The 20,195-nt window shown below is 42.4% G+C and overlaps 1 protein-coding gene across 2 annotated transcripts; it reads right to left on the reverse strand.

The window, feature by feature from the left end:
- Positions 1 to 26: 26 nt before the first annotated feature.
- clk2a (CDC-like kinase 2a) lies at positions 27 to 18,551 on the reverse strand. 2 transcript variants are annotated; one of them, XM_055894758.1, is made up of 13 exons: positions 18,402 to 18,551; positions 17,084 to 17,271; positions 16,555 to 16,837; positions 15,647 to 15,737; positions 14,456 to 14,522; positions 12,978 to 13,094; positions 11,038 to 11,204; positions 7,678 to 7,772; positions 6,996 to 7,125; positions 4,092 to 4,174; positions 3,466 to 3,545; positions 3,064 to 3,154; positions 27 to 2,825 (listed from the first exon to the last, which is right to left on the reverse strand). In XM_055894758.1, the coding sequence occupies exons 2-13, from the start codon at positions 17,269 to 17,271 to the stop codon at positions 2,637 to 2,639; spliced, it is 1,581 nt and encodes a 526-aa protein (XP_055750733.1). In that variant the 5' UTR covers positions 18,402 to 18,551; the 3' UTR covers positions 27 to 2,636. The 2 variants fall into 2 exon arrangements, with proteins under 2 accessions (XP_055750733.1, XP_055750734.1); XM_055894759.1 differs by lacking the exons at positions 15,647 to 15,737; positions 17,084 to 17,271; positions 18,402 to 18,551 and having other exon boundaries at positions 16,555 to 16,644.
- Positions 18,552 to 20,195: the final 1,644 nt, after the last annotated feature.

Consider the following 20,195-nt stretch of genomic DNA (forward strand, 5'->3'; position numbering starts at 1 on the left):
AAAAATACACAATCTCAATTATAAAACTTGGTTACTTGGGTTATTTTTTTATTTCTATAGCTAGACGTTTAAAGGTTAATAGTTTTGTTCATCCAGTGAACTTAACTCTCAACCTAATGTCTGCCTTTGTTGCTACATATACAGTGCATTTGGAAAGTATTCAGACCCCTTCTCCACATTTTGTTACATTAGACTTATTCTAAAATTGATTACATTTTCCCCCTCAATCTACACACAATTCCCAATAATGACCAAGCGAAAAAAAGTTTAGAATTTTTAGCAAAGATAAATATATATTTTTTTAAACAAATGCCTTATGTAAATAAGTACTCAGACCCATTGTATGAGACTCAGGTGCCTCCTGTTTCCATTGATCATCCTTGAGCTGTTTCTATAACTTGGGAGTCCACCTGTGGTAAATTCAATTGATTGGACATGATTTGGAAAGGCACACACCTGTCTATAGAAAAGGTCCCACAGTTGACAGTGAATGTCAAAGCAAAAACCAAGCCATGAGGTTGAAGGAATTGTCCGTAGAGCTCCGAGACAGCATTGTGTCGAGGCACAGATCTGGGGAAGGGTATTAACACATTTCTGCAGAATTGAAGGTTCCCAAGAACACAGAGGCCTCCAACATTCTTAAATGGAAGAGGTTTGGAACCACCAAGACTCTTCCTAGAACTCAGCTGGCTGCCCAGCCAAACTGAGCAATCAGGGGAGAAGGGCCTTGGTCAGGGAGGTGACCAAGAACCCAATGGTCACTCTGACAGAGTTCCTCTGTGGAGATGGTTGTCCTCCTGGAAGGTTCTCCCATCTCTGCAGCAATCCACCAAATCAGGCTTAATTTTTTTTTTTATACATATGCAAAATGTCTTGCTTTGTCATTATGGGGTATTGTGTGTAGATTGATGAGGGTGGGGATTACATTTTAGAATAAGGCTGTAATGTAAAAAGGTCAAGGGGTCTGAATAAACTTTGTCTGCCTTAGTTTACCAGCATATATCTACAGATTCTTGCTTTGCTAAACTTTGCTCTAACTTTTATGGTAGCAGATGGGAGAAGCAGATGGGAGAAACAGACGGAGCGAGGATAAGCAGGCCAGGGACAGTGAGGCAGAGACTAAGGTAGTAGAGAGATGACGAGTTAGTGACAGATGAAGGAGTACCCATGACGTTAAGTACACCTGCCAGGCGGCTGCCACAGCAGATCCTCTTGTCCTTGGCCCTTCCCGTGGGTGAGCCTGCTATGTCAGATCTGGAAGGCAGACTTCAGAGGAGTTTCCATGGGTGAATCTCAAGCTTCCCTTGCATTCTACCTATTCCTTCTCAAAACACATTGGCGTAGAACATCTGAGGGGAGGGACCTTGGACCTCCTCTAATAGGGTTGAGGTGGGGAGAAGATCAGAATGAAGGAAATATGAAGAGTGTAGCGCTACAGACTATTTGGTTAGTAGTAGCATAGTTGGTGGTAAAATACTATGAAAGAGCCAATAGGCCAGGGTCATTAAGGGGTTTCCTGTCAGCCAGCTATATCTTATGCCAACACTAGTTGCCAGACACAGAGAAATCCTCCTAAGGGCTACAGTCACAAGGTAAATCAGGGATTCAGAAGACACAGTCAAGCATCTAAGACAAAAAGCCTTCGCATAACTGTGCCAGAGGCCAAAGCTGACATTAACAGCACTATAAGCCCTGGCAAAGGAGGACTTCACTTTAATTCTAAACAATCATACATATATACAGTTTTATACTTTTAAATCTTATACAAAAAGTACTGTACAGGGAGAGGACCAGCAGTAGCGTCTCATAATAAATACTGTAAACTGTGCTGCTGTGTGCATGTGGCATTGGGATGCCACACATGACTACTATGACCCTGTGGGTACGTGCACTCTCATAGACCACAAGCCTGATCCTATCACAAAGTATAAAAGGCAGTTTGCGTTGTGTGTGTGTGTGGGTCAGTTCCCCAGACAAGATGACCAGCTGAGAAAACACGTCTAGGCGTGAGTACTATTATTACATCAATATGGCAGCATAATCCCTCTCCTCGAAAGCATTACGTAACAGAAATAAATATAGCAATAGGAGAGGCCTGTATAAACAATGTGATGTGTCAATCACTCATTGACAAAACATGTCATCCAATTGGCTAATATTAGTCCAGATCGATGGTTCCCAAATAAATAGTGCTCTTTAAATGGAAGAACTAACCACGTTACAATTCCCCTTTTCGCCAATTGTCTGACATCAAACGAAAGGGTCACAACATTTGATTTCGTAGCGAGGATCCCTCTTGCTCTCACTAGTGTTCCACTTAAATGGACCTAGACCAGACCGGTCCTTTTCTTTACATGCGGAAGACTGGAGCTGGGTAGTTTAAGGTTGGGCTAAAAACTCTAATCTCTTCATGTCTTCTGTTGGGAGTAGAAGCCGAGAGGACTTAGAGGACTGTCCTTTTCTGAAGTTCTTCTGGTCTTCTAGCTGCCAGCATGAGCCCCTCTCCTGGCTTTGGAGGTGGGGCAGTTTAGTAAGCAGGAGGGAACAGGTTCATGCTGTGATACACCACCTTAAGCAGTCCTATCTGTCTGCTCCACCTTAAATCCCTCTATCCTTAAGAGTCTGGAGGCCCTGTGTCACCGGCTGATGTCGCGGTTGCCCTCCCAGCTCTTCCCCCCCACCGCATCGCCTGCTGTCCCCGATTCGAAGAAAGGGTGTCTGAGGGAGTTGGCCAGAACCAGGCGCTTAGTGGGCTCGTACTCCAGCATGCTCTCAATCAGGTCAAACAGCTGATGGTGCTCCTCAGCCTCCGACAACAGGTATCTCTGAGAGAGAGAGAAAAAAAGAGAGAGAGGGTATACAGAGATGTGATGAGCATAACAATGAAAACCAGGAACCGTTGATACTAGATTCGGGGTTAGGGTTGATTTAACATGTCTAAAGAGAGGATGATTTTAGAAGTTCCTGGTTAATCCGATATGAGAGGGTGAATGAGAGGTAGAGGGCAAGGAAGATAAAGTAGTGGGGTGCTACACAAGGAGGGAAAAGGAGCTGCTCTCTTACCCGTAAGGGTTTGCAGTTCTCCCTCACGTATCTCCCAGCCGATGAGCTTTCGTCCCAGTCCAGACGGCCGCGGTAAAAATATTTCTGCTTCCTGAGTTGAGAAATTGCCGCAAAGATTGAGGCGTGGCATACGGAGATAAAAAACACTTAGAAGAACAGTTTGTGTGTGCACGTGCATGCAGGGGCAGCACCCTGGAGGAGTTGCCATGGGGGTTCGACACAAGACATAATGACAAACATCAGAAACAAAAAAGGCCCTTTAAAATGTGGCATGGACCAACCTTTACTTTGATGCCCTGCGTCAACAACTAGACGCTACGGGGGTGTGTGTTGGATTGCTTTTTGACCTGCAACTAAATACACAAGATGCACCTGGTCGTGTGTATGTGTGTGAGCTCTGACCTTGTCTTGCGTATCATCCTGGAGGGCACTGGCCCCAGTATTCTCTCCATCATAGCCAGATGCTCCCTGTTATCATGAGTCTGAGGGCGGGACGAACAAACAAGATAGCCACGGTGAATCTTAATTTCATCACCATTTCTTATTCAATGTATAAAATAGCCATAAAAGTAGATAGTGGATATCAGCGATGCAAACATACATTTATCAGAGTGCTCACCTATCTTGAAACAATTTTAATAACGCTGAGTAAAATGTGGCTGAAGGTGAGAGCTTTGAATAGAATGTGTGAGCTGGCATCTATGGTGTTAGAAGCACAGCCAAGCAAAACTCAGAATACGGAGGACAACCTCAACCAAGGGTTGATCCTCAATAGGATTAGCAGCTGTGTTTCCCTGCTGCTCTCTCCGGCTCAACATGTGCGTGTTTTCTTGCACGTGTGCAAATGTATTTGTGGGTACATATGTTGGTGTGATACTGGTCCGACTCCGGGTTGACCAATCCGAGTGACCAGGCAGCAAGCTATTCTGGGCTTTGTTCAGTCCTTCCTGACAACCTGAATCGACCAATCTAGGAAGGCAGCTGTCGCCACAGACAGAATTGGGTTGGGAAGTGAGGTGGGGTTTTACCTGGAACAAGGTGAAGCCTAGATAGTACTCGAACAGGATGCAACCGATGCTCCACACGTCACAAGGCTGGCTCCAGCCCAGCTCTGCAGGACAAAACACATAATGGGTGGAAAATAACATTTCTCAGGTGGTTTCCCGGAGACAGATTAAGCCTAATGCTGGATTAAAAAGTATTTCAATTGAGATTCTCCATTTAGCTTGTCTTTTAGTCTAGGACTAGGCTTAATCTGTGTCCAGGAAATGGCCCCTTATTATTCAACGCATATTGAATTGGTGTAGGCTGGTGGAACCTAACAAAACAGCAGGAAAAACTCAATTTAAGACACTAGCCTCACTCTTTCTCCAGTGCTTCGATTTATCAAAAGCAACAACCCAAGTCTCAACACAGCAGCTTTCTGCCTAAACATTGTTTATCACTTCAGATCAAGAGGGTGAGTGTGCAGCTTTTGAGTTTCTTTAAATAGAACAAGGGAGGCCTTACCCAAGCCACATAACATGGCCAAGGGTAAGCGTACACCTTGAGCTTTTAAAATGACGTGAAAAGACAAATCAACCCTGCTCAAAGCACACTCAACTAATTATCTCATGCACTACTAAGCGAGGTTAAGCCGATCAACTGCGCTTAGTGTCTGACTGAGTTGTTCAGTGTCTACCTGACTGGAACAGAACTGGCAGGCTATGACAGTTCAACACGACTGCCAAGGAACCCCCCCCCCCCCCCCCTCTGTTTTAGAATAGCCCTCCTCGCCCAACTGAAGCAACCAGACAGACTACAGCAGTTCATTGCCAACGTAGCGGCTACACCACCCTTAGTTTAGAATAGTCCTCATTTGGGCTGTGGCGGTCATGAAATTGTCAAGCAAATAACTGCCAGTCACAGTAATTAACAAACACATTTCCTGGCTTCCAAACATTGCCTACAAGCCACTGATGCAGACCTTTAGAACATCTACATTAAACAGTCTAATAAACCCATGTAATATAGCCTACACCTTCCAAATAAATCAATTATTTTAGACAGGTCTAAAGAAGCATGATATGAAGAAAATTTAGTCTTTCAGAAGAACAGAATAGAATAGACAGAATAGAATAGAATAGACTCTTAGTTGTCCATGTTAAGCCCTGATCTGGCTATGCCATATGGCTGTGGGCTACACTAGTTCATTTAGCAGACAAGATTTGGTTAAAATTCCATGGCATTATTTTATAATATGAAGAATACAAATTGAACATAACGGAATTAAATAGGATATTTTCTCCAAACAATTTGAGTGCACACATGCGGCTATTCTATGTTGAGCGTTTAACAAAAAAAAAAGTACTCCTATATGCTTAATTTAGAGTTATTCATGTAACTTTAGTTGTGATACAAAATGTTGGGCTATATGTTTAGATTTTTAATACACCAAGGCTGCATGAGACTAATGATTTGAAAAAAGTCGCACGAAAAGGCACTAGCTCGGCTTTGTTTATTGCGCAGGCTGTACACACCTCAGTCTCTCATTCACAATGTGACAAGCACTTGATAATACCTTTAAAACATTACATTCACAGATTTCACAACACACTGTGTGCTCTCAGGCCCCTACTCCACCACATATCTTCAGTACTAAATCCATGTGTATTTATAGTGTGTATGTAATCATGTGTGTGTGTGTGTGTGTGTGTGTGTGTGTGTGTGTGTGTGTGTGTGTGTGTGTGTGTGTGTATATATATATATATATATATATATATATATATATGCATGTGTCTGTGCCAATGTTTGTGTTGCTTCACAGTCCCCGCTGTTCCATAAGGTGTTTTTTACTGCTTCTGTCAGTTACTTGATGTGGAATAGAGTTCCATGTAGTCATGGCTCTATGTAGTACTGTGTGCCTCCATAGTCTGTTCTGGACACGGGGACTGAAGAGACCTCGTGGCATGTCTTGCAGGGTATGCATGGGTGTCTGAGCTATGTGCCAGTAGTTTAGACAGACAGCTCAGTGCATTCAACATGTCAATACCTCTCATAAATAAAAGTAGTGATGAAGTCAATCTCTCCTCCACTTTGACCCAGGAGAGATTGACATGCATATTATTAATATTAGGTCTCTGTGTACATCCAAGGGCCAGCCGTACTGCCCTGTTCTGAGCCAACTGCAAAGTCCTTTTTTGTGGCACCTGACCACACGACTGAACAGTAGTCAAGGTGTGACAAAACTAGGGCCTGTAGGACCTGCCTTGTTGATAGTGTTAAGGCAGAGCGTCGCATTACTACAGACAGACTTCTCCCCATCTTAGCTACTACTGCATCAATATGCTTTGACCATGACAGTTAATCATCATCATGTGATGGGTGAATATTAACCTATTCTTGATTTAATCTTTTCTTTACATACACTAAACAACACACAGTGCATTCTGAAAGTATTCAGAACCCTTCACTTTCCACATTTTGTGGAAAAAGTGAAGGGGCCGGAATACTTTCTGAATGCACTGTATGTGTGACATTTGTTTCGATTTAGAATGACCCATTACCATGAATCGGTCTCAAAAAAAAAGTAATCTATGCACTTAAACAGCAATTGCATAGCCTATAATAATGTTGCGCAACATGGGCTCTCATGAAGTGTTTGATTAGATTTTTGATTACATTAGCATTGATGTCAGAGTTATTAGAGGGACAATAGAGTGCTGAGTACCAGGCAGTTAGCAAGTTTGGTCATTAGTAGCCTACCATCGGCAGCATCAGAGCTTGGAGAAGCCGAATTATTGTGACTAAATGGTCATGTGGAATTTGACTGCCGCCGTGAATCGTGACCACCGGTGTGGCCGTAATACGGTCACTGTTACAGCCCTAGTCCTCATCCAATTGATCAGCCAACTGGCCTGAAGGAATGGAGTCTGAAGTGGGAGGTCACTCACCTAGTATGACTTCTGGGGCGCGGTAGTGCCGTGTGGAGACGATGGTGCTGTGGTGCTCGTGGTCAAACGTGGCACTGCCAAAGTCCACCACCCGTACATCCGTGCTCTTCACGGTCCGCTCTTCGCGCTTCTGTAGGGAGTAGGGAGGAAGGTGAAAAAGGACATGGTTTAAAAACAGAAAACGTCCTAAAAATATATATATATATATATTAAAAAATAAAGTTTCCACTATCAATTAACTAATTTCAAACCTCATGAAACAAGTAAAAGGTAAACTTTTAGAAAAGGGGCCCGTGAGTGATGCCTTGATTACTCAATTTCTGATATCTAGTAACCTTGACATTAACCATACCTGTACCCAAACAGAAAATGCTTCATTTTTTTTGCGGTGGTACATTTAGGCCAATTCATCATCTGCACTTAAGGCCTGCTTAAGCAGTTGCTATGACACTCAGGTTGCATCCCAAATGGTACTCTTTAACCTATAAAGTGCATCCCAAATGGTACTCTTTAACCTATAAAGTGCATCCCAAATGGTACTCTTTAACCTATAAAGTAGACTACTTTTGACCAGGCACTGGGTAAAAGTAGTGCACTATTAGGGAATAGGGTGCAACCCTGTTGACCACAAAACAGGCTCTGAAGAAAGCCCATTATCCTGAGGCCTGACTTCTCGTCTCACCTTCTCTACGTTATAGGTCATGGTGAAGTCGGAATTGACAAACAGGATGTTTTCTGGCTTCATGTCTGTGTGTGTCAGCTTGGTATCATGAAGAACTGGCAGGAGAAAAATCACAGTTAAAATCCCAACAAACGAGACATCCACATTCGATGGTGGCGAATGAAAAGAGCACTCCTCTTCTGACAGGTGTTTGAACAAACGATGCCCTCATGTGGCTAAAGGCTTCTTATTGTAAACAACGGTGGCCTTTTATTCCAACCTCTGTCTCAAGGGGAGATCTATATAGGGGTTGTTGGAGTGAGACTTACAGTGCATTTGGAAAGTATACAGGCCTCTTCCATTATCCACATTGTTACGTTAAAGCCTTATTCTAAAATGTATTAAATAAAACATTTCAAAGTGAACACAGGTTACACATTTTAGCAAATGCATAAAATAAAAAAAATAAAAAAATACCTTATACAGTACCAGAGAAAAGTTGACACCCACTCATTCCATGGCTTTTCTTTAAATGTACTATTTTAGACATTGTAGAAGAATAGTGTAGACATCAAAACTATGAACACGTTATAACTTTTTTTTGTTTTTTTTGTTAAGACATCAAAATCGATTTTATATTTGAGATTCCTCAAAATTGCCACCCTTTGCCTTGATGACAGCTTTGCACTCTTGGCATTCTCTCAACCAGCTTCACCTGGAATGCTTTTTCAAACAGTCTTGAAGAAGTTCCCACATATACTGAGCACTTGTTGGCTGCTTTTCCTTCACTCTGCAGTTCAACTCATCCCAAACCATTTCAATTGGGTTGAGGTCAGGTGATTGTGGAGACCAGGTAATCTGGTGCAGCACTCCATCACTCTCCTCAAATAGCCCTTACACTAACTGGAGGCGTGTGGGGTCATTGTCCTGTTGAAAAACAAATGATAGTCTCACTAAGCCCAAACCAGATGGGATGGCGCATCGCTGCAGAATGCTGTGGTAGCCATCCTGGTTAAGTGTGCCTTGAATTCTAAATAAATCACAGACATGTCACCAGCAAAGCACCCCATACACCATCTCCATGCTTCACGGTGGGAACCACACATGCAGAGATCATCCATTCACCTACTCTGCGTCTCCAGAAGACACGGCGATTGGAACCAAAAATCTCCAATTTGGACTAGTCAGACCAAGGGACAGATTTCCACCGGTCTAATGTCCATTGCTTGCGTTTCTTGGTCCAAGCATCTCTTCTTATTGATGTCCTTTAATTAGTGGTTTATTTGCAGCAATCTGACAATGAAGCCATTCTTGGCATAATATGGACTTGGTGTTTTACCAAATAGGGCTACCTTCTGTATACCTTGTCACAACACAACTGATTGGCTCAAAACGCATTAAGGAAAGAAATACCACACATTAACAAGGCACACCTGTGAATTGAAATGCATTTCAGGTGACTAGCTCATGAAGCTGGTTGAGAGAATGCCAAGAGTGTGCAACTCTGTCGTCAAGGCAGCTACTTTGAAGAATCTCAAATAAAACATTTAGATTTGTTTAACACTTTTTTGGTTACTACATGAGTCCATGTGTCATTTCATAGCTGACGTCACTATTATTCTACAATGTAGAAAAAAGTAAAAATAAAGAAAAATCCTTGAATGATTATGTGTCCAAACTTTTGAGTGGTACTGTAACTATTCCACTCCTTTGCTATGAGACTTGTAATTGAGCTCAAGTGCATCCTGTTTCCATTGATCATCCTTGAGACGTTTCTACAACTTCATTGGAGTCCACACACCTGTCTAGATAAGGTCCCACAGTTGACAGAGCAAAAACCAAGCCATGAGGTTGAAGGAATTGTCCACAGAGCTACGAGATAGGATTGTGTCGAGGCACAAATCTGGAGTTGCCAAAAAAAAAATGGGTGGCAAAAAATGTCTACAGCATTGAAGGACACCAACAACACAGTGGCCTCAATCATTCTTAAATGGAAAAAGTTTGGACCCACCAAGACTCTTCCTAGAGCTGGCTGCCCAGCCAAACAGAGGAATCGGGGGAGAAGGGCCTTGGTCAGGGAGGTGACCAAGAATCCGATGGTCACTGAAGGAGCTACAGCGTTCCTCTGTGGAGATGTTCAAACCTTCCAGAAGGTCAACCATCTGTGCAGCACTCCACCAATCAGGCCTTTATGGTAGAGCGGCCAGACGGAAGCCACTCCTCAGTAAAAGGCACGAGAGCCAACAAGTTTCTCTGGTCTGATGAAACCAAGATTTAACTCTTTGGTCTGAATGCCAAGCATCACGTATGGATGAAACCTGGCACCATCCCTACGGTGAAGCGTGGTGGGGCAGCATCATGCTGTGGGGATGTTTTTCAGTGGTAGGGACTGGGAGACTAGTCAGGTTCCAGGGAAAAATAAACAGAGCAAAGTACAGCGAGATCCTTGATGAAAACCTGCTCCAGAGTGCTCAGGACCTCAGACTGGGGCGAAGGTTCACCTTCCAACAGGACAACAACCCTAAGCACACAGCCAAGACAATGAAGGCATGGCTGCGGGACAAGTCTCTGAATGTCCTTGAGTGGCCCAGCCAGAGCCCGGACTTGAACCCGATCAAACATCTCTGGTGGAATCTGAAAATAGCTGTGCAGTGACGCTCCCCCCCCAACCTGACAGAGCCTGAGAGGATCTGCAGAGAAAAGTGGGAGAAACTCCCCAAATACAAGTGTGTCAAGCTTGTAGCGTCATACTCAAGAAGACAAGACTGAAATCGCAGCCAAAGGCGCTTAAACAAAGTACTGAGTAAAAGGTCTGAATACTTATGCAAATGTAATTGTTTACTAAAAAGTGTAATACATTTGCAAACATTTCTAAAAACCTCTTATGCTTTGTCATTATGTGGTACTGTGTGTAGATTGAGGGGGGGGAAAAAACTTTAGAATAAGACTAATGTAACAAAATGTGGAAAAGGGGTCTGAATAGTTTGCAAATCCACTGTATGACCAGTTGACGGTCATGTTGAAATTGTTGAAGTGAATGTGTTCTTGATAAGTCATCTGGTTAAATAAAGGCAATACAAACAAGACAGTAGCGTAATATCGGAGTGCACGTACACTTAAGAATTATAATAAGAATTATGACTAGATGACTGGTAGTATCATAGCATCTGAGTGTACTTATGTCAGGTCATTAATGTGAAAGAGAACATGCCCTCAACGACTTAGCGGGTTAAATAAAAGTCAATTAAAAAAAAAAAAATATATATATATATATATATATATATATATATATATATATATATATATATATATATATATATATATATATATATATATATATATATATATATATATATATATATATATATATATAAAACTTACACTTGACAGACAGGCATAGCTGGTAGGCCATGTGTCGGACCTGGGCGATGGAGTAAGGCAGGTAGTTGTTCTCCTTGAGGAAGTCAAAGGTGCTGAGGGCCAGCAACTCAAAGGAGATACACATGTGTCCGTGGTAGTCGAACCAGTCATACATCTGCACACACAGGCTGGGAGTAAAGAGGAGTTTCATATTAAATAACACAAACAATTCAACAACAACGAAATGATACAGGATCGAGTCAGGCCATTTTTTCGGATCAAAAAGGGCCGTGGAAATGGGCATGTTCAGCACTGCTTGATTTGAGAACATTTTAGAGGCCCCCCCCATTGTGCATCGCTAAGCTAATTTCCTGCAATTTTACAAACTTCTCCACGGAGTCGAGACACAAGAAAATGTTTTCGTTTTAAAGCAAATTACCTGCAATTAAAAGCATTTTGCCACGGCTAATGCTTTGTTCTTTTGCTCACACCTGCTAAATTCATTGATTTGGGAATTTAATTATCCCCAACTAGCTAGCTTTTGGTGATTGTTGGTGGTCAAAAATTATATTACTTAAAGATAACGGACCTATATATTTTTGACATACTTTATATGTCAAAGAGGGCCCTATGGTGTTTAGGTATTTTTCTTAAAACAGCATTGTTGGTTAAGGGCTTGTAAGTAAGTGTTTCACTGTAAGGCTACACCTGTTATTATTTGGCACGTGACTATATTTGATTTGATTTTAGTCAGTTAAGTTTACAGCCAAAGTGTCTCCCTTCCGAAACTGTATTTCTAATACACACGAAAAATATAAACTCAACATGTAAAGGTGTTGGCTGAATGTTTCATGAGCTGAAATTAAAGATTCCAGAAATGTTCCAAGCACAAAAACCTTTAAACAAATTAGTGCACAAAATTTGAGTACATCCCTTTCGGGAAGCATTTCCCCTTTGCCAAGATAATCCATCCACCTGACAGGTGAGGCATATTAACAAGCTGTTAACAGCACGATCATTACACAGGTGCACCTTGTGCTGGGGACAATAAACAACCAATCTAAAAATGTGCAGTTTGGTCACAACACAATGCCACAGATGTCTCAAGTTGAGATGCCATTGGCATGCTGACTGCAGGACTGTCCACCCGAGTTGTTGCCAGAGAATTTAATGTTAATTCCGCTACCATAAGCCACCGAACACCGGTTTAGAGAATTTGGCAGTACGTCCAACCGGCCTCACAATCGCAGACCACATGTATGGTCGAGCGGTTTGCGGATGTCAACGTTGTGAACGGAGTGCAGGCATAAGCTACAAACAACGAACACAGTTGCATTTTATCTACGGCACCTTGAATGCACAGATATACCATGACAAGATCTTGAAGCCCCTTGTTGTGCCATTCATTCGCTGCCATCACCTGTTTGGCAATGACAATGCACAGCCCCATGTTGCAAGGATCTGTACACAATTCCCAGAAGCTGATAATGTCCCAGTTCTTCCATGGCCTGCACTTACCAGACATGTCACCCATTGAGCATGTTTGGGATGCTCTGGATCGATAGTGTGTTCCAGTTCCTGCCAATATCCAACAAGTTCGCGTAGCCATTGAAGGGGAGTGGGACAACATTCCACAGGCCACAATCAACAGCCTGATCACCTCTAAGTGAAGGAGATGTGTCGCGCTGCATAAGGCAAATGGTGGTCACACCAGACACTGACTGGTTTTCTGATCCACACTCCTACTTTTTTCCCCTACCAGATGCATATCTGTTTTCCTAGTAATGTGAAATCGATAGTTTAGGGCCTAATGAAATTTAAATGTACCGATTTCCTTATATGAACTGTATCTCAGTAAAATCTTAAATTGTTGAATTGTATATATTATTATTATTTTATTTTTTCTTCCCTTCACTGGTAATGAACAATACACCAGTGGTCTAAGTAGTAGGTGTACTCACTGTTTGTTTTCCGGGTCTTTCTCATTGATTCTCTCCAGCACATTGATCTCCAGACGAGCTGCTTCCTTGTATTTCTCCACATTTTTTATGATCTTCAAAGCAACAGTGGCTCCTCCCCTGTAAAACACAGAATGAATGAGAAAGATAAACGGTTAAGGTAAGGCTAAGGGGTATGGACGTCCCAAGGATCCCTCATAGCACTAACCTTAGGTATATTCAGACAAAGATTTTTGAATATTCTTCAGGCTTTTCCTCTGATATACACTCCACCACTGGTACCACCCTATATTAGAGCAAAAGTCTGAAGATATACCCTACCTCAGTGGATTTAGCTAGCGATTAGTATTAAAGGCTAGCCTAACAAATGTTTTAGGCACATTGGCAGCTTGCGAAGACCAACTAACTAGCGTGTTGCACAGAGCAAGTTACACAAGCGAATAGAATATCGAAACATTTGATTTATATTAAGAAGCAAAGTGGAAAGCTGCGTTCTTGTTTGGAAAAATCTGTTGACTGCATGCTGTTCTTTGGTCAATGCATGCAGAGTGAATCTCTAGCACTAGGAACTGCCTGCTTGAGTGACAGGGGGCGGGACTACGTGTGTGGGGGGGGGGGGTTGAGAAGCGGCAAAAAGGAGAGAGAGAGAACGTCAACTGAGCAATAAATCAAAAGTATTGCGCATGTCAATGTCACAATTTAGGTGCAGTCCTAACACACAATACATTAGGGAATACCTTATGGCGTAAAGCTCTTATTACCTAAAGTGAGTCATGTTAGAGGTTTATCTACATTAACCAAGAGTGCTGTTGCTTGGAAACTTGGTGTCACAGGTTTGGTAGCTAAAATAAGACTGACGGATACACTAAGATTGAAAAAGCAGGTTTCAAAAGCAATCTCTAAACATGATTTGTCCAATTCTATAACTATGAAAGTCCACCTGATTTCATAGAAGAAAACAATTGTGATGAGTAAATTCTTGTCTTTTCATGTTGATTATGCAACATCTTATGTTCCCATAATGACGTTTGGTTAATTATCACATTTAAGTTCAAACTCATATTGTGCTTCAGGGAGCCCAGGCAGGGACATTAGCATGGCACACATTTGCATGGGGTATAATCGCCCAGCCAGCTAAACTCACGGAGCCACGTCACTCTTCCATAATTACATGGGAGGGTGATATAGGCAGAGGCGGTGTCCCAAATGGCACCTAATTTCCTTTATAGTGCACTACTTTTGACCAGGGCCCACAGGGCTATGATCAAAAGTAGTGCACTATATTAGCTAATAGGCTGCCATTTGGGACACACTCTGAGTTTACACAGAGGTCTGTATGTCTAGGACTAAAACCTGTAAATAGTAAACACCTAGTGCAGGGAGAGGGAACACGTCACAGAAAACAAATAGGAATCTAGAGGCTTTAAAAAAGGCCACCAGCTAATGGCCGGAGAGCAGTTGTTTTTAATGCAGATACATACTGGCGATGGTCAATACATTGCATCACCCTCCCAAAGGTGCCTTCCCCCAGAGTGCTGACAATCTCATCTGGAAGACAGAGAGAGAGGGAGAAAGCGGGAAAGAAGGGAAGAGAAGAATTAGACATGTGGACAGGAGCAGGGAAACCAAGGCAAAAAAAGTTAGGCGTTTCAATGCTAGCGCCCATTCCCCTTTTCAGGTTGTGGACAAATGGGATGCCTATAAAAAAAATATTTACTTTTCCACAGTCCTAGATAACCTATGATTATTGGGGTCCTCATACTAACAGGGGCAGAAAAAAAAAAGATGAGGGAGTAAATTTGAGTGCCCCCCAGCAGCTTATAGGAAGGAAAACAAAAGTATATTCCCTACAGATGTGGTGGTCTGCCTATTTTAGGGCAAGGGAGTGTGAGGAATGCGTTTGGTTTTACTGGTTAACCTATGTAATTAAAGAAGACCCACTCAAGCTAAACTTTTCCTGAAATAAGTGTGAATGTGTAGACCTAGGGGGGGGGGGGGGGGGGGTGGTTCCAAACATGAATTACTGAAGATAACATACAAGTTATGCCAGGGATATGAGCTAGAAAGTGGTAAAACTATGTTAATTGTGTGGGTGTTATGAGATCATGATAACTGGTTTTTATCATGCTCTTAATTTACTATGAAGTGTAGCATTAAAAAGATGCAACACTGTCAAAGGAAAAAATTGCAACACTGCAGACAACTTAAGTTGTAGAGGCCCAATGAATGTTTACTAGCTACACCTCATGTTAGTTGAGGGAAAGCGCTAGATATGAGGGATTGGAAAAATATTTAAAACTTTCATAATTGCTTTGCCTAATTAAATGCACTACAAAAAAAATATATTTGTATATCTGGACTTGAGTTTAAACTAAAGCGCAAGAGACGATTAAGAAGTTAAGGAAATGCGGTGGTAGGGGAAGATATTTTTTATGTCGGTTGAATATCTCCGATATAAAAACATACCACAGCTAGATATCTTCAACACAACGAGCAATATTTATCTAAAACCGCTATCCTCAACATTGTGTGCAATCCACCCCGCCTTTTGAGCTAGAGCGAACAACATTCTACCATGGCATCATCATCAGGCACTCCCCTGTCAGTGAATGCTCTATGGTATTAAATACTCATATGGAGAAGGGTTACGATAGAGTAGTGGCAGTGAGTACATCTCTCTTGCAGGACGTCCCCACTCCGACAGATCAGGTGCCCTTCCTCGTCGTCCCTCACACTCAGTGCCCGCGTCCGGCTGTCGCTCCGCTGTTTGCAGCCCCCACGGCATCAGCAGGTCACGACACGACCGACAGGGGGACAGGGGGTTTTCAGGGGCAGCCGTAGCCACGGCGATGGAAGGCAGCACAGGTAGAGGAGGGAGGAGGAGGGTGTTGTAGTTGACGTAGTGGTTGTGGTGGTCATTGGGCGATTCGTATGACACCACGTGAGGAAATATATAACGATAGGGATATAGTGCAAGGGAACAAGTCAAAGATCACATTTCGTCCTCTGCTTCTCTCCCCCTCTACCTTTTAACTCGTGCTGCTTACAAATAAGGAAGCAACCTGCATATCCATTCATGAATAAAAAGCCAATTCATAAAAGAGCAAAAATATCTACAAATTATAATATTGCTCACTTAAAATTAAGCAGAGTACTTCCCAGAAAACAAATAAACTGAGAATGATAAGGAAATGAATCAGAAATAGTTTGAGATTAAAATCAGTGATACATCCCAACCTATGGTTACCTCTCATTCATGTCTACTTAATGCAGAAGGATAAAATGTGGCTGAAGCTTTATCCACAAGGTGTCAAAAAACAATCAATGTCTCACTACACAACTCATTTTATGAAAAGACTGTATAAAGTACATTTGGATTTAATTACTAAGACCAAAAAAAAAACTAAAATCCTGCTGACAAAAACAAAACAAAAAAGATTGTACTACTTACCAAGTCCAGGAGCTGTGGACAAGAGAAGGTTAAAGAGAAGTAGAGAGAAAGACATGAGGGAGAGAGAGAGAGAAGAGAAAGAAAGGAGTGGGAGGGTTAGAGGACAAGCTCGGGCTGGGCTGTACTCACCGACGAGGATGGGCTATAGGACCTGGTTCTACGCCGCCTTCGTTTGTGCTTACGCCTGCTGCCCTTCCTTCGGTATGACTCCTCCCGTTCCCTCTCACGACCCCGCCGGTAGTCGCACATGCTCGGTGATAAGTCAGGTGCGTAGTAACCATCGGCTGCTGCTCCATGTTCCCTATCCCTGTTTCCGCGATCTCTGTCTCGTTCGCGGCTCTGGTCCAGGCGCCGATAGCCCTCACAGTAGCGTCTGTCGTACGGCCTGCGGTCTGCCGAGCGATTATTGTAGCTGCGAAAGACGGCAACACAATGGGTTAGAGCAATGCTGTCTGACCATTTAAGACACATTGCTTAAACTCAGGTTACACATTATTAAATGAATGCCATCGGGCACTGGTACAGGTACATACATCTATTGAGATTTCAAGACTATGAAAACATTTCTACCAGATAAACAGTCACACAGTACAAAAGCTACCATACCAATTCATTCAGTACACAAGTGAACAAATATAATACAGCCATACAAACACACCTCCTAGAGCGAGCATAGCTTCCCTCCTGTCTGTTTCCCCGTCCCCTTCGGTCTTTGTCCCTTTCCCGGTCACTGCTAGAGGAAAAAGAGGGCGATCTGCGTTGCCTCTGCTTGCGTCCTCTGTCTCGGTCTTGATAGCTGCTCCGGCTGGCCAGTTCTGAGGACGGGTACCGTCTTGAGTGTGGCATCTGTGACAAGACAAGAGTTGTTACTTGGTATTCTCATTGCAGTTGGTGAGGGGTTGGATTGCATTCAGTATGGGAGGGTGGGATACATAACAGCTGCATTGTGGGGGAAAAGGAAGAAAAGTAGCCAAAGCAAACCTGGCGGGGAGTTATACAATTAAACATGACTTACATTTGTACATTTAAAGGCGTTGAAACACAAACTCTATATTGTGGCGGCGGGTAGCGTTTGGCCAGTAACCGAAAGGTTTCTAGATCAAATCCCCGAGCTGACAAGGTATAAATCTGTCATTCTGCCCCTGAACAAGGCAGTCAACCCACTGTTCCTAGACGTCATTGTAAATAAGAATTTGTTTTTAACTGGCTTGCCTAGTTAAACAAAGGTTAAATAAATAAATAAATACTGGTGGTTTGGCAGTATTGACGATCACAAGTGTTAAGCCAGTCAAATGTCAAGAGTACAGTAACGTTAGCCTACTGCACTCAATAACAAAAACTTAGCTAGGTTGGGATGGCCTTATAATAACAACAGTAGCTAAGAAGAACGTTAGCTGACGTACCTAGTTGACGTTACCTGGCTTAATGCAAATGTTAGTTAAGTAACTTAATGACGTGGGTTAGTCACTGTGACAGTTTAACTAAATGTGATACCTAAAAAAGACATGGGACGACCAAAATGTGCAGTTAGACAACTAAGTCAGTTCGCTAGCCATCATGACAACAAATGGCAATTTGTTGACTCAGACTAGTTAGCTAACTGCGACGTCAGAATTCAGTCGAGTTGGCTGCATAACGAACGCTTTGCTAAATTCGCTACTAAACGATGACCCGATATTTCGCAGAAATGCACCAATGTCACACGAACTGCTTTCGTTAAGAATAGCATAAATTGTCATTTTTTCGAAATAAGTAACTGTTTGGCTATTTCTGAAAATATGTCGCTAACGTTAGCAAATAGCTATTTAGAGCGGCTACCTAGCGCCCTAATACTAGCTAATTTTGACCGCCATCTTACCTAGCGTTAGCTAGCTACTTGTTAGCTTTGATTCTAACTGACTGTACTTTGACTCGCATGGATTACCTTGTCATTGAAACCCGAATACAATTACGTGTATTTCCACTTTATTGTTTACCGTTTTAGCAGCCAGGCCTGTGTGTTTATCCCACAGGAAATCCGTGTTGGCAATTGCTCGTTTTCGCTTTTCTTTTCACTGTTGGAATCCTATCTATATCTGTTCCTAGCGATGTAGCCTCATTCCAACCATCACGGTCTCGCGAGCTTACGTCTGTTTTGCGACAGAACGTAAGCTCGCGAGATCATGATGGTTAGTAAAACGCTTCTAGCGCTCATCTTCTGTGCTTGCAACTTTTAAAAACATGTAAAAAAAGATGTTTCTTTACAGGACAAGAATTGTTTCAGATCAGATCTACAGGACCGCAAATTGCGAAATTTGCCTCTAAATGGGTAAGGGAAACATATATATTTTAAATTAAACAGTGATTGTGGTTGTTTGTAGGCTTGTGTGGTCTTAAGTGAGTCTATGATCGTATGCTATCCATTTGTATTTATTGTATGCTGCTCTTTCTATGCCATTTTAATATTTGAGAAATTAACCAATGATATTAGGCCACTCTTGGTCATGATTACAGACACCTGTGTGTCTTGACACTATATATAAACGAGTCATCCCGCAGTGTCTGTTATTGTACCCTGATGAAGACAGCTTGCCTGTCGAAACGTTGGTAAATTAAATATTTTTGCATCTGAGCTCCTAGAGTGTGCGGCTCTCCTTTATTTTTAATTAAACAGTAACATACAAAACACAAAAAGACCGAACAGCCAGGCGGATTACATAGACATTACAAAGAGGAAAATTAAATAAAAACATATCCATATTATATAAAATCAAATACAGACATTTAGCTTAAAATCCTGAGTACAATAAAATATTAAATTGTGATTTACAGTATCGAAAGCTTTCTGAAAATCACCAAATAAGATAACAGGGTAGTCATCCAATACTCAACCAAATCTAACATCAGCCTCAAATTATTATACAGTGCATTCGGAAAGTAATCAGACCCCTTCACTTATTCCAAATTTTGTTACGTTACAGCATTATTCTAAAATGTATTAAATATTTTTTTCCCATCTACACACCCCATAATGATAAAGCAAAAACAAGTTCTAACATTCTTGCACATTTATTACAAATAAAAAAACATTTTATTCAGACCCCTTACTCAGTACTTTGTTTGGAGCACCTTTGGCAGCGATTACAGCCTAGAATCTTCTGGGGTTTGACGCTACAAGCTTGGCACACCTGTATTTGGGGAGTTTCTCCCATTCTTCTCTGTAGATCCTCTCAAGTTCTGTCAGGTTGGATGCGGAGCGTTGCTGCACAGCTATTTTCAGGTCTCTCTAGAGATGTTCGATCGGGTTCAAGTCCGGGCTCGGGCTGGGCCATTCAAGGACATTCAGAGACTTGTCCCGAAGCAACTCCTGCGTTGTCTTGACTGTGTGCTTAGGGCCGTTGTCCTGTTGGAAGGTGAACCTTCACGCCAGTCTGAGGTTGTGAGCGATCCGGAGCAGGTTTACGTCAAGGATCTCTCTGTACTTTGCTCCGTTCATCTTTCCCATGATCCTGACTAGTCTCCCAGTCCCTGCTGCTGAAAAACATCCCCACAGCATGATGCTGCTACCACCATGCTTTACGTAGGGATGGTGCCAGGTTTCATCCAGACGTGATACTTGGCATTCAGACCAAAAAGTTCAGACCAAAGCATCTTGTTTCTCATGTTCTGAGAGTCTTTCAGGTGCCTTTAGGCAAACTCCAAGTGGGCTGTCATGTGCCTTTTTCTGAGGAGTGGCTTCTGTCTGGTATGCACCATCAACTGTGGGACCTTTATATAGACAGGTGTTTGCC

Source organism: Salvelinus fontinalis, chromosome 32 (assembly GCF_029448725.1).
Source record: "Salvelinus fontinalis isolate EN_2023a chromosome 32, ASM2944872v1, whole genome shotgun sequence".
In the NCBI taxonomy this organism is placed as follows: Eukaryota; Metazoa; Chordata; class Actinopteri; order Salmoniformes; family Salmonidae; genus Salvelinus; species Salvelinus fontinalis.